At 43.7% G+C, this 11,376-nt stretch overlaps 1 protein-coding gene and 1 long non-coding RNA gene across 4 annotated transcripts in view; one reads left to right on the top strand and one right to left on the bottom strand.

Annotated features, from left to right (window-relative positions):
• The first annotated feature begins 2,629 nt into the window (after positions 1-2,629).
• Positions 2,630-11,376, top strand: part of RIC8B (RIC8 guanine nucleotide exchange factor B) — a 32,352-nt gene continuing 23,605 nt past the window's right edge. Inside the window, exons 1-2 of one of the 2 annotated variants that reach the window (XM_053943164.1) lie at positions 2,630-2,764; positions 5,916-5,963. In XM_053943164.1, the coding sequence (XP_053799139.1) occupies positions 2,648-2,764; positions 5,916-5,963 (165 nt within the window). In that variant the 5' untranslated portion in view covers positions 2,630-2,647. The remainder of the gene's footprint in view (positions 2,765-5,915; positions 5,964-11,376) is intronic. The other variant, XM_053943165.1, reaches the window with a different exon arrangement.
• LOC128788241 (uncharacterized) lies at positions 4,489-8,374 on the bottom strand. Of its 2 annotated transcripts, XR_008430996.1 has the most exons (4): positions 7,960-8,374; positions 5,914-5,940; positions 4,901-4,949; positions 4,489-4,697 (listed from the first exon to the last, which is right to left on the bottom strand). It is a non-coding gene; the product is annotated as an uncharacterized LOC128788241 (long non-coding RNA). The 2 variants fall into 2 exon arrangements; XR_008430995.1 differs by lacking the exon at positions 5,914-5,940.

Raw genomic sequence — 11,376 nt, 5'->3', positions numbered from 1 at the left:
TTTTTTTTTTTAATTAATTTAGAAACTTGTGTTGATGCCTCAGGAGTGGGAATGTGCACTTCCAACTACCATTGAACTGCTTCCTGATGAAGGCTTTGACGTTTAAAGTAGACATTCATGGGGGGCAGCATACAGATTGGTGGAACAGAGGCCACCTCCTGCATGAGTAGAGCTGCGAGGTAAACCAGGACTCATCCTGGGCCACAGCAGCTTTCAGGTCACAGGCTGTACACCAGGCTGGGGAGTGCAACAGCTCAGGAGAGCACCAAAACCTCTGGGTAGAATGTCTGGTGAGGGGCATGAATGTCTTAAATCACCCCAGTACAAACTGCCAAACCTCCCGAGTCAGAGTCTGCAGGCTGTTATTTAATCCTTTCCCTTGACCATGGAAACTAAAAGTTGGGTTTTCTTGCCTAGCCATGCATTTATGTGCATATAAAGTAAATATGTGACTATGCAAACATTGCTGATGAAACTTTTATACCACATTCCAAAATATTCAATCTCAACTGCAGTTTCTCTGCTGTTATTATTTTCCTATTTTCTTCTTTCTCTTTCTTCTCTTTCCTCTCTTTTTTCTATTTTTTTCTCTTTTCCTTTTCCCTTTTCCTTTTCTCCTTTTTTTTTAATTTCTTGCTTACATTCTCTTTTTTCCTAACAACAAATACACATTTTTATAAAGATGTGATCTTTTTAATGGGCTAAGACATATAACAAATGATAGATATATATACAGTAGAATAGAAACTAATATACATTACAGCATAACTGACATAACACAGTTAATATTTTTAAATAGATACACACACAGAGACACATATATATATATATATGTGTGTGTGTGTGTGTGTGTGTGTGTGTATGTATGTATGTATGTATGCGTCCCAATAAAAATCCATTACAATTCTTCAAGATTTTTCATTACCAGGTAGAAAAAAGACTCAGCAGGGGAAGAGCAGTGAGAACTCCATTCACTAGCATGAATCCTGTTTTTGTCAGGCTACCTCTTGCTGCTAAGGTCACTACCCTTTGACAAAAATGGCCTCTGACCTCGCCAGCCCCACAATTCTGTTGTGACTGACCCTGAAACCCATGAAATTCAGGGGCAGACATTGCTTTGGAAGGTTTAGATAAAGCTGACTAACATGGGAAGGGCTCATGGTATGCACCCATCTGAAAAGGTCTGGCAGTCCTTTAGTAGAAGATGCAATTTATTCTGTCCTTCTCTTTCACTGAAATCCTAATCCTTCATATGCTACATAAAGTGGAAACTAAAACACGCTGATGATGAATAACAATGTGCCTTTAAAGTGCAGTAACAGTTTCCTAATCTGGATTTTTCAAGTTTTGTAATTAAAAAAAAAAAAAAAAAGGCTATGTACAAGTAAAATGAGTGTTTTGCTGTGCTGTGAAGTAAATCTAAGCAGGCTTATAGTTCATTACAGAGTTGTAAATCTAACATGCAAAAGACTCTTTTCATTTTCTCTCCAAAGCTCCATTAGTTTACAGATGGATCTGACTCAGAAGAAATGGCTGCACGCTGGATGGCTGGATTTTGTTACTCCTTGCAGTCCAGTGACTGTGCTGTTCTGCATTTATATCTGGTTTTGTGGCAAGGAAGCCCTAAGGAGGAAATTCAAGTTCTGGTTTTGGTCTGTCTTAAACACTGCAGACATGCACCGTCACATCTGACCACCTCTGGGCCCTGTCCCTCTGCAGCTGCAACCTCGCCGGCACTTCCCGCTATGGAACCGGTCATTTGTGAGATGGAAGGTTTCTCTTTCTCACTGATTCCTGAACTGAAGGAATAAAGATTTCAAGGGGAGACCGGCCACAGCTCCGTGTGAACATGTTTGGGGGTGGGGGGGGGGGGGGGTTGTTAACTTCAATATATAATTTTCTGCTATCTCGACAATTAATTTCGATTATAGGGCACCTTGAGTATGGAAATATTGTGTATTCACCTTCCCCTCCTGCTACCTCCTGAACAAAACGCAGAATTTTCGTGTACCACCATTGCTCTGGTGGGTTAGACTTGAGACTAGTTTTGCTGGCAGATGCTGTGGCGAAGCCCCGGTTCATGGAACACATACAGACTGAGCCCGCGGTGGGAGCCCAAAGGCTTAAGCCTAAAAGCTTAAGAAACAGCGGCCAGCCCCGGTTGTGGCAGCCCTTCGCCTTGTGACTGACTCGGTGTGCACAGGGCAGGTCGCAGAGAGCTCGCAATCGGCCTGAGGAGGAGGGAGGGAAGTGCCGGGCAGTGCCCTGAGCCGCCGAGCGTCCCGAGAGCGCTACCGCCGCTCTTCCCGGCGGGAGCCCTCGGCGCCGCGGGCACGGACTGCAGCACCCATCGTGCCCCGCGGCAACAAAGCACGGCACACCCCGCCGCCCGCCGCGCTGTTGGGCATGCTGGGAGATGGAGTCCTCTCTCCGCAACGGCCCGCCGGCGGGACGGCAGCCAATAGGAGGGCTCGGGGGTGCGCGCCGCCGGCCTCTCCACCAATGGCGCGCGGACGCTGCCTGCCAGTCCGGGCGGCTTCCGCGGGGAGCGTCGGGCGCGTCAGGGGGCGCGGGGTGCGGCGCGCGGGCGGGGCGCGGCCGCTGCCGGCGGCGCCGGGCGGGACGGGACGGGACGGGACGGCCGGGCATGGAGCCGGGCGCGGAGCCGGGCCCGGAGCTGGGCGCGGTGCTGGAGGCCGTGGAGGGGTGCGGCGGCGGCGCCGCCGAAGCGGTGGAGCGCGTCCTGGCATGGTACAACGAGGAGGTAACGGGTCCCATCCCCCTCCCCTCTGCGCCGCTCCTGTGTCGCCGCCCCGCCCGCCATCGGCAGCGCCGCCAGCATCGTCCTGGTCCCCCCCCGGGCTGGGCTCTGCAGCGGGTCCCCAGCACTCACCGCTTCACCGCCATGCCCCCTGCCCCCCGCAGCCCCTGCCCGGCCCAGCCTCCCGCCCCTCCCGTGCTCTCCCCGCCCGCAGGCCGCGAGGGCACCGCGGCACTGCCGGGGCGGAGAGCCGGGGCAGGGCTGGAGGAAAGCAGACTTCCAGGGGAGCACAAAGCCCATTGCCAGGCTCGGGCCCCGGCACCTTCGGTCTTGCGTTCTGCGCGCCCAGTGGGTAGTGTGGGTTATCGGTGATCGGCTGTGAAAGGAGCTGGTCGATAGCGTTCATTTGCGTCACAAGTCTTTTAACCTACGTATACCGCTAGGCAGGGGCCGGACAGAAGAACACCGAAGTCTCTTGGTACCCGCTCACCTGCCTCAGGTGCTGCCCTTTGCGGGCAGCCCTTTGTCACCGGGAATGGAGAGGGCTTTCCATCGACTGGACAGCGACCGTGTCAGTGTGCAGGGGCAGGGTGTGTGTGTGAAATGGGCTGACAGACCCCGCTTCATTTTTCTGCGTTTCTGGCCAAGCAAAGCGAAAGGGGAAGACAGCTTAGAGCAGGTTGAGGTTTCAATGCTGGCAGGCATGAAAAAGTAGTAAGGGTCTACTGCTTTTGCAGTCTGATATGGGTATGTTCAGTCAAGAAGTGAAGGGGTTTCCTGCTGATGTAGGGAGGTGAAAACAGATGTTGAGTGAATCTTATATTTTTTCCTCCCCTCTTCTGATAGGAGCATTTTGACACTTAGGTTGTAGTAGAGCAGCACAGTCCATTCTGAAAGATTATGTCTCAACCCATCAGGTGTCTGCCCTTTGTACAGGTGCTTGTGTGACTGGTGCACAAGTCTCTAAACCTGGTACTGACTCAGAGTTTGGCTTTGGCTGTAATTTAAATGCAGTCGTGTTTAACTAATTATTGATTGAAATTTAGGAATCTGTTACGGGAACGAACATTCAGATCTTTAGTTAAATTTCATAGTTTTGTGATTAGGAGAGAAGCCAAATGAATGTGGATGTGATGTGGGTATTCTTCAGCCTCTAAGAGGTGTCTTGAAATTTACTACCTTAAGTGCAATATGTTTTACACCTAACAATGGCAGTAACTGATTTCTTCACTCAGACTTGGGCTTGTAGAAGAGCTGTGAGTAACAGTCTTGGCATAGGCTGTCTTTGTACAGGTGAAATTCAAAGGTAGAGATTGATGCAGCTGCAGGGCACTTTGTCTGAAGGATTGGTAGATCAGGAGTTCATGGACACATCTGTTTTAACTTGCTGACCTCTGAGTACAGAGGAAGGATTCTGATTGAAGGAACCTTTTGTCTCTGTCGTTACTCTTCAAAATGACCCCGTGTTAAATGTGTTCTGTCAAAAAGCATGCACAAGTATTATTTCTTAATTTTGCTGTACTGGATTTTATGCCTTCTCAGCAGCTTTCCCAGATGAATTATTTAGGCTTGAGTTAAATCCTCAAGGACAGAGTGAGAGCTTGTGCACCTTCTGTTCTGACATTTCAAGTATTTGCATGAAGTCTTGGAGTTAAGTATGTAGCTAAATACTTCTTTTGGAGTGGGTGAGAAACTTTAATGCTGTCTCAGTATGACATTGCTCTTACTGCATTTCTTGTTCAGACTTTTTAATCATATTTCCTCTGTATCTTTTTTGTACCCTTTGTTACTGACATTTTGTCTACGGGCCAGCAAAAACTGGGCAGAGTACGCCAGGTTCCAGAGCTTTAGGTTTCCTTCTTTTTTTTCCAAATAACAAATTAAATATTAATTGAAAAGAAAGGCTGGATCAAATGTAGTTCCAAGATGCAGGTGCCTATAGAATAACCATAATGAGAGAAATTAATAGGTCTGTTGGTTCTTCTCTGTGCTTCCCATTTGCAGTGGTTATTCCGAATCTCTGTTCCTCTACTGCTTAGGTTTGTTCTCACTACATTGCTTTTGTAAACTTGCAAAATATTTATGTGCAAGCATAAAGGTTGCATTCTCTTGGTCAATTGCTCATCATTCAGTGCTCACCTGTGTTTGATTGGCTTGTTCCTGAACTCCTGTGGTCCAGTTGGGAGCCCTGTAAGAGAGGAGGAAGGGATAATTTTCCTGCTGTTGAGAGAGGTGGGGAATGATTTTCCTAACATCCTCAAGGCTGTAACTGATGTTGGTAACGTTTGGTGGTCCAAGGCCTTTCTGTGTAATTGTGAGTTTGGGTTATGAAAGGTAAGAAGGCCCATGAATGTGCTAAAGAAAGTCACTTTTGTTTTCCAGTCATTTGCATGATGTAGCGAGTTGCATGTTAGAAGTAGAAATTGAGATTTTTATTTTTTTGGAAGCTGTTCATCATGCTTGATCATTTGGATTGGAAGTTCTAAAATGTTGAGAGAACTGTCTGGTATTAGTGCTGTTTTCTTTGTCTGATTAGTAATATTTCACTAATAGCATTCTTCAAGGTGCTAACATAGAACTAGTCCCAACTGCTATTTGAAGCATTTAATAAAAAATAAGGACTTGTAATTAGACCATGTCTATCTTTCATTTAACTGTACTAGAGAAACAAATACCTTGGTAAGGTGTTTTGGAAGCTGCTAGAACACAGAAACTGGTAGTTTTTGTAGCAAGGCTTATTTGATTTGTACTACTTGTTTTCTGGCCAAGATGTGTGTTGGTTCTGGTTTGGAACAGTCAGAGCAGGTAAAAGCTTGTAAGCAAGATCCGCTTGGAGAAGAATCTGGGTAATGAGGTATGTATAAAACACACAAGGCAATCTCTTATCAACCCTGTCAAGTGCCATGTGTGAGGTGGTTGACTCACATCCCACAGATAGAAGCTTGCTCTGCACCAGTAGTAATTGTGAAACTCTTCATTGGAGTCAATTACTGAAGCTTTTGCTGTTGGGGAGGATGGGAAAAGGAGGGCATGATTGTAGCCTCATTATTTGAGGCTGGACCAGACTCCTGGAGTATTGAGTAGTTTTGCAAGTATTGCATCCTCAGCAGCTGCTGTGCATGTAACAAACACAAACTCTTGTCTTTACTTACAGAATCGGGCCACTTTCAGATTTGACCCTGCAGATGAAGACAAAAGAAAGGTGAGTAAAATAGCTCAACAGCTGCATACCTCAATGTAGAAGTTAAGAGTAAATGCAGCCTCTTAACTTAGCTGCCATTGTGAAATGGTGCAAGCAGTGAGTATAAAGTTATATATAAATTGCTGCTTCTTCAGTCCAAGAGGCATGACAACTACACATTCCCTTTTTTTTTTTTCTGAAAGAGAAATTCCCGTAGCAAAGCCCCCAGTCTTGAAGGAAAGTAGTTACAAAAAAGCCTGTAAATGATTTTGCTGGGTATGGATTTGAGGTGAGGTGGAGGAATAAGTGTAAAGATACTCTTCTATATCTACTGAGGTAAAATTTTGCCATAGATTTTTCAATTTTCTCTCTTCTCAACAGGTAACAATATGACAGATGTATTTCTTGACTTTGTGAGATGCTTAAAGAACACTAGGGATTAAGATGAAGGGATAAGTACAGAAGAAAGCTATTAAGCTGTAAGGAAGACAGGGTTGCAGAAGCCTATTATTCCAAAGGTGGCTGTAATCAGTGAGATGTGGTATATGCATGTCAGGTGTCAAAGCTGGGAAATGTGAATTGAGCTGTCCAGGTGTAGTAGGGCTTAACACATCCCTTGGGATCCATCCACAGCCTTGCATTTAAAGCCTGGACATGGAATTTTTTTATTTTTTCCTGCTGTTATTTTTAGGGTGTAATACGTAATAACAAGCCCTTTCCTTTCTGTTGTGTAATTAGCTTTGGGGCTGATTTGCATATTTATTCAGAAAATGTTCATTAGTGAATGAGGCTGTATCTTTCTGCTATTTCTGGAATAAACTCAAAGCTTGAAATCAGAATTGCAAGATTGCTACAAGGATAGCTTGTCTGAAATTGGGTTCACATTGTTTCATTCTATGAACTTATGCTAAATCTAAATATTTTAAGGTGTTCTTTTTTTTCTGGTAGAAATGGATGGGATGATAAGTCTGTCAGTCTTTTGCATTTGCAAACTCAACAGTTGCTTGTACTGTAATCTTCAATTGCAATTCCTTGTTACACAGAGGACTCAAAGACCTCTTAGCTTTGCTTTATCTGTGGCTTTACTGGAAGCTGACGCTCAGTGATGTGGTGATGGACTGTGTGTGTCCCTTCTGATCTGTAGAACTCAGCTGGGATCTGGACTTGGCTTCTTACCTCTGTTCCCTCACTATCCCTCCCATCTCTTTTTACACTGTGCTTGAGCAAACGTCTAGTCTGAAAAAATTGACTGCCAACTGCAGAACACAGGAAAGGAGAAAAGAGCAGAAGCCAAATTGGCAAAAGCCAAATAAAGACAATGAGTTTGGAGAGGTAAATGTAAGTTACGAAGTATAAGGATCTTTTTTTAAGCAACCCATACACACCAGTGACATGCTGAAACTACAAAAGATAGAAAGGCCAAAACTATGGCTTGACTAGAAGCTGGTTAATTGGACTGAGTAAATTGTTCTGCAGTGGTATATGACTATCAAGGCATGATGCTTTTAGGCTATAACCTAACTAAATCAGCAGTGAGTTTGTGATACTGAATTCCAGGAGGAAAGTAGGTTGTGTCCTCTACAAGACAGGAAGAGAGGTAATGCTATCAAGCTTGTCTATCTGAACATAGCTACAGGACTGTAATACATCACAGGGTGATAAAAACACAAGATTGTAATGTGAGCTGTCCTTGTATTTGTCCTGGTTGTTTAATGATGTATGTGTCTGCCTTGGCCTATCTGTGGGTGAGTGTTCTGGATATAAATCAGATGGCAATCTATGTTGTAGTGTAAGATCCACTCAGATAACAGGCACATCAAGTCAGTGCCAATCCTTCTTAACTTGTTATATACTAATAAAAATATGAATTTATGGAAGCCTGTTTCCAATTTCTGTGTGTAAACAGTATAGAAATTGCCAACCAGAAGTAAATGTGTTTTGGAATACCAGCTGAAATAAAGGCAGTTGTGTTGTTTCTGAGGAGCTTAATGAGCTTTTAGAAGTCTAAAATATTTACCTCAAGCAGTCAGGAAGTTTTTGATGGTATTTTGCTCGAAAGAGTTGAGTCTTCAGAACTGCAGCACTTCACAGCACCATGGCATGGTTGAGACAAACACTTGGTTCTTTAGGTCTGTTCTAGAATACTGTCCAGAAGAGTGATGTCTATTCATTTGACCAGGCAGTCACCTTGGAGAGAGTTGTCAGGTGTAGTATCTCCCTCTCTGTGGCACAGCAGGTGCTTCAGCTCAAGCTCACGTGCTAATACAAAAAGGAAAGGGTTTTTTGGACCACTTGATCCTTATTTAATAGCTTTGCTCTCCATTATTTATACTTTGTTGGAGCCAAATACTGCTTCTGAAGTAGCAACACATTTGTACTGTTTACAGACTTCAGATGGTAAGAAAATTACAGCTCTGTGTGTGCCCTGGAAATGTCTGTCAGCACTGCGTGCCCAGTTGGTCATAGAATTCCACAGCTGTAAGTTGCCATGGCACCATTTGCTATGAAATAACAGATGAAGTAAATCTGTCCAAGATGGCAAGTAAAGCTTTTTAATTTGGATGAAGGCACTGAGTTTTCAAGAGGAAGGGGAAAAAAGGGAAGCAGTAGCCAAATGTAAGAATATGACTTATAAGCCATATCCTTACCTGACATGACTGAACTATTTCCTCTTCAGCTCCATACCTTTCTGTCTGCTTCACCTTTTGTAGTACTTGCAGCATCTGGTTTCTGCTGTATTAGGTCCAGCTTACTGTGTTGGGTCTCTTAATAGAAATCTTCATAATTTGAGACCAGTGTTCTTGAGTTATTGTCTAGGTTTGATTTGAACATGATGGAAAATTCAGTGGGAAGAAAATCACCCAAAACAATCTTTCCCCTTGCATCACTGAGTGTTTTCAAGGTGTTGAAATAGCTGGTAGTAAATGTCATATCAAATGTATTGTGGGGCCTTCCCTACCAGTTAAATTCATGATGTGGGGAGATTCTCTAAGTCTATGGACAGTACCATATTTTAACTCTGGAAGGAGTGAAGTATGTTGATGCTGTCACACTCTAAATCTTAGAAGAACCACATTCATAAGTTAGTGCTGTTGATGCTGTGATGCTTCAGGGAGGTCTGAAGGTTCCTGCAGCACCAAGGCACAGTTTTTCTCCTCCCAGTAAGTATGGGGTAAGCTTTTAAAGTCTATTAGTGAATGTCCTGTAACAATATTAAGCTCAGGTCTCCTGTGGGCACACTGTGTGGTGTCTTAGTTGCTGTTACTGTTCTGACTTCACCAAAACTCCTTAAGGGAGTACCAGTCTGTAAGAGGAAAAAAGTACTTAGTATCCTCTATTAATACTGAGCATTTGTTCTAATTCCCTCTGGTCCTGTCCATTCCCATCCAGCATTTTTCAGCTTTTACTGAAACCTCTTAAGGTTCATGAAACCCATCTCTCCTTTTAACATCTTCCTTTCACCATGGGGTTACAGAGGATAAAGGTTGTTCTCCCTCTCCCTGTCTGGTGAGGTGAGCAGGGACTGCTGTGAGTGCAGCTACACAGGATTTCACCTTTCTGTGACTCTGAAGCAAGTTTTTAATCCACCAGTTCTGATAATAGGGATTGCTCAGTGTGCTCCTCACCTCACCTGCAGAACTGTCCTGCTCTTACGTGTTCAGACCTTCAGCTTGGAGCTGTGCCATGTCAGAGCTGGCAGGCTCCTGCCAAACAGCCAGCCTCCTGCTGTCAGTGCCGGCTCAACGGTGAAGTGCTCAAAATAAAGCACGCTGAATCCTCGAGGAATGCAAGTATACACCTTCCCTCCCCACCCACCTCTGTCCACAAAGACCAGGCAAAAATTTGGCACAGTCTTCTCAGGGGAGGTTATCTAATTGTCCTGTTATTCAGCAAAGTTGATGATAAATGTTGTCTTGACTTCCAGAGAAATGAAAGTTGTAACTAACATTTCAAATATTCTTGGGCTTACTTTCTCACTGCCATGGATGCTTAGCTCTGAAACCTAATAGACACATGAGCACAGAAACTGAAGAGTTGTGCTCCCCTTTCCATCCCCTCCCTCCAGCCTAATCAGCCTGTGAACAAAGGTAGTGGAAGGTAATGGAATTAAAGAAATTATATTGGCCCAAAGTCACACAGGAGGTCTGTGGCTGAGCAAGGAAGAAAACACAGGTCTCTTGTGTCTCAGGAGAGGTCTTTTTCTACTGGGCTGTAGAAAAACGGGCTGCGTTGCTTCTTAGCATCGAGGCTTTATGCTTTCAATATAAAGGACCAGAATAGGTTAATAGTTTTGTCAAAACAAGATGACAAATGGGTTTTTCTGGCCTTCCTGTTTTAACACAAAATTTAATACTACAGCATAAAGAAAAGGAATGGTATGCATTGTTCTGTATTAATCTTACTATTAGCACAAAAGCTGAGAAATCTTGAATTTCAGAGAAATTAATGGATTTTACAATAAGAAAAAGTTAAAAGTAGAAACTACCTTGAGTCTGTGAAAAAGTATATGAAAAACATTGCTTGCTGTAGTATGATGAAAGTCAAAATGTTATCTGGATGTTGAAAAGATAGAACACCAAATAAAGAAATGTTAAAATCTTGCAGTGACCTAAAGGGTAGCAACAAAGGCCCTGAAACTGGAACAATCAATATATGTGTTGTGAAAGGGGGAGGTACCTTCCTGTCTGAATTTTCACTTGCTTTCATTTCCAACCACATAAATGAAATCTGTGCCCCTTAGTTTATGCCATGCTAATGGCCTACAGGGTGGTAAAAAGAGCACCACCTAAAGAAAATGAAAAGCATAATAATGTTGTTGTGGTCACATCTCTTCCTGTTTCTCTTCTCTCTGTGCATCATTTCCCTTGTACCATCAACGCCAAAACAGAAAATGTGCTGTATGGCCTTTGGTTTTAATTGTCTCCAAGGCAATTTCCTAATAGGGTGAGTCTCTCCATGGATAGCTCTGCAATTATAATCAGATACTCTAGCTTTTTCTGAGCTGCTGATGGCTCTTGGGATCAGCCAGCAGTATTTCACTGTCACAGATACCCTAACTGATTGCTGCTTCCTCTAAAATCACTCTTGATGGCTCACTGGGTCTTAACACCAGAGAATTTGTTAGCAGTTAAGTTATAATCAGGCTGCTAAGTCTCAAAAAAAATCAATTCTATTTAATATCTATCTTTAGTACAACCATTCAGAGTTAAGACTCTTCTAGTGCTGCATTTCACTATGATTTGAAGCCAAGAGATGATTTTATATTTTTTAATTAAATTGCATGTCATTTACTGTATGGAGGGAAGGTTAGACTTCCACCTCTCATAGCAAGTCAGCAGGAGGTTGTTGCCCTTTGGCATCCCTCCTGCAGTGCTTTTGACATTTTCCAGTGACACTTTCATAACAGCAGGTGGGTAAAAGTTACGGGAAAAAA

Source organism: Vidua chalybeata, chromosome 5, assembly GCF_026979565.1.
Source record: "Vidua chalybeata isolate OUT-0048 chromosome 5, bVidCha1 merged haplotype, whole genome shotgun sequence".
Classification (NCBI taxonomy): Eukaryota; Metazoa; Chordata; class Aves; order Passeriformes; family Viduidae; genus Vidua; species Vidua chalybeata.
The sequence above is the reverse complement of the archived record's forward strand: the minus strand, read 5'-3'. Positions and strand labels throughout refer to the sequence as shown.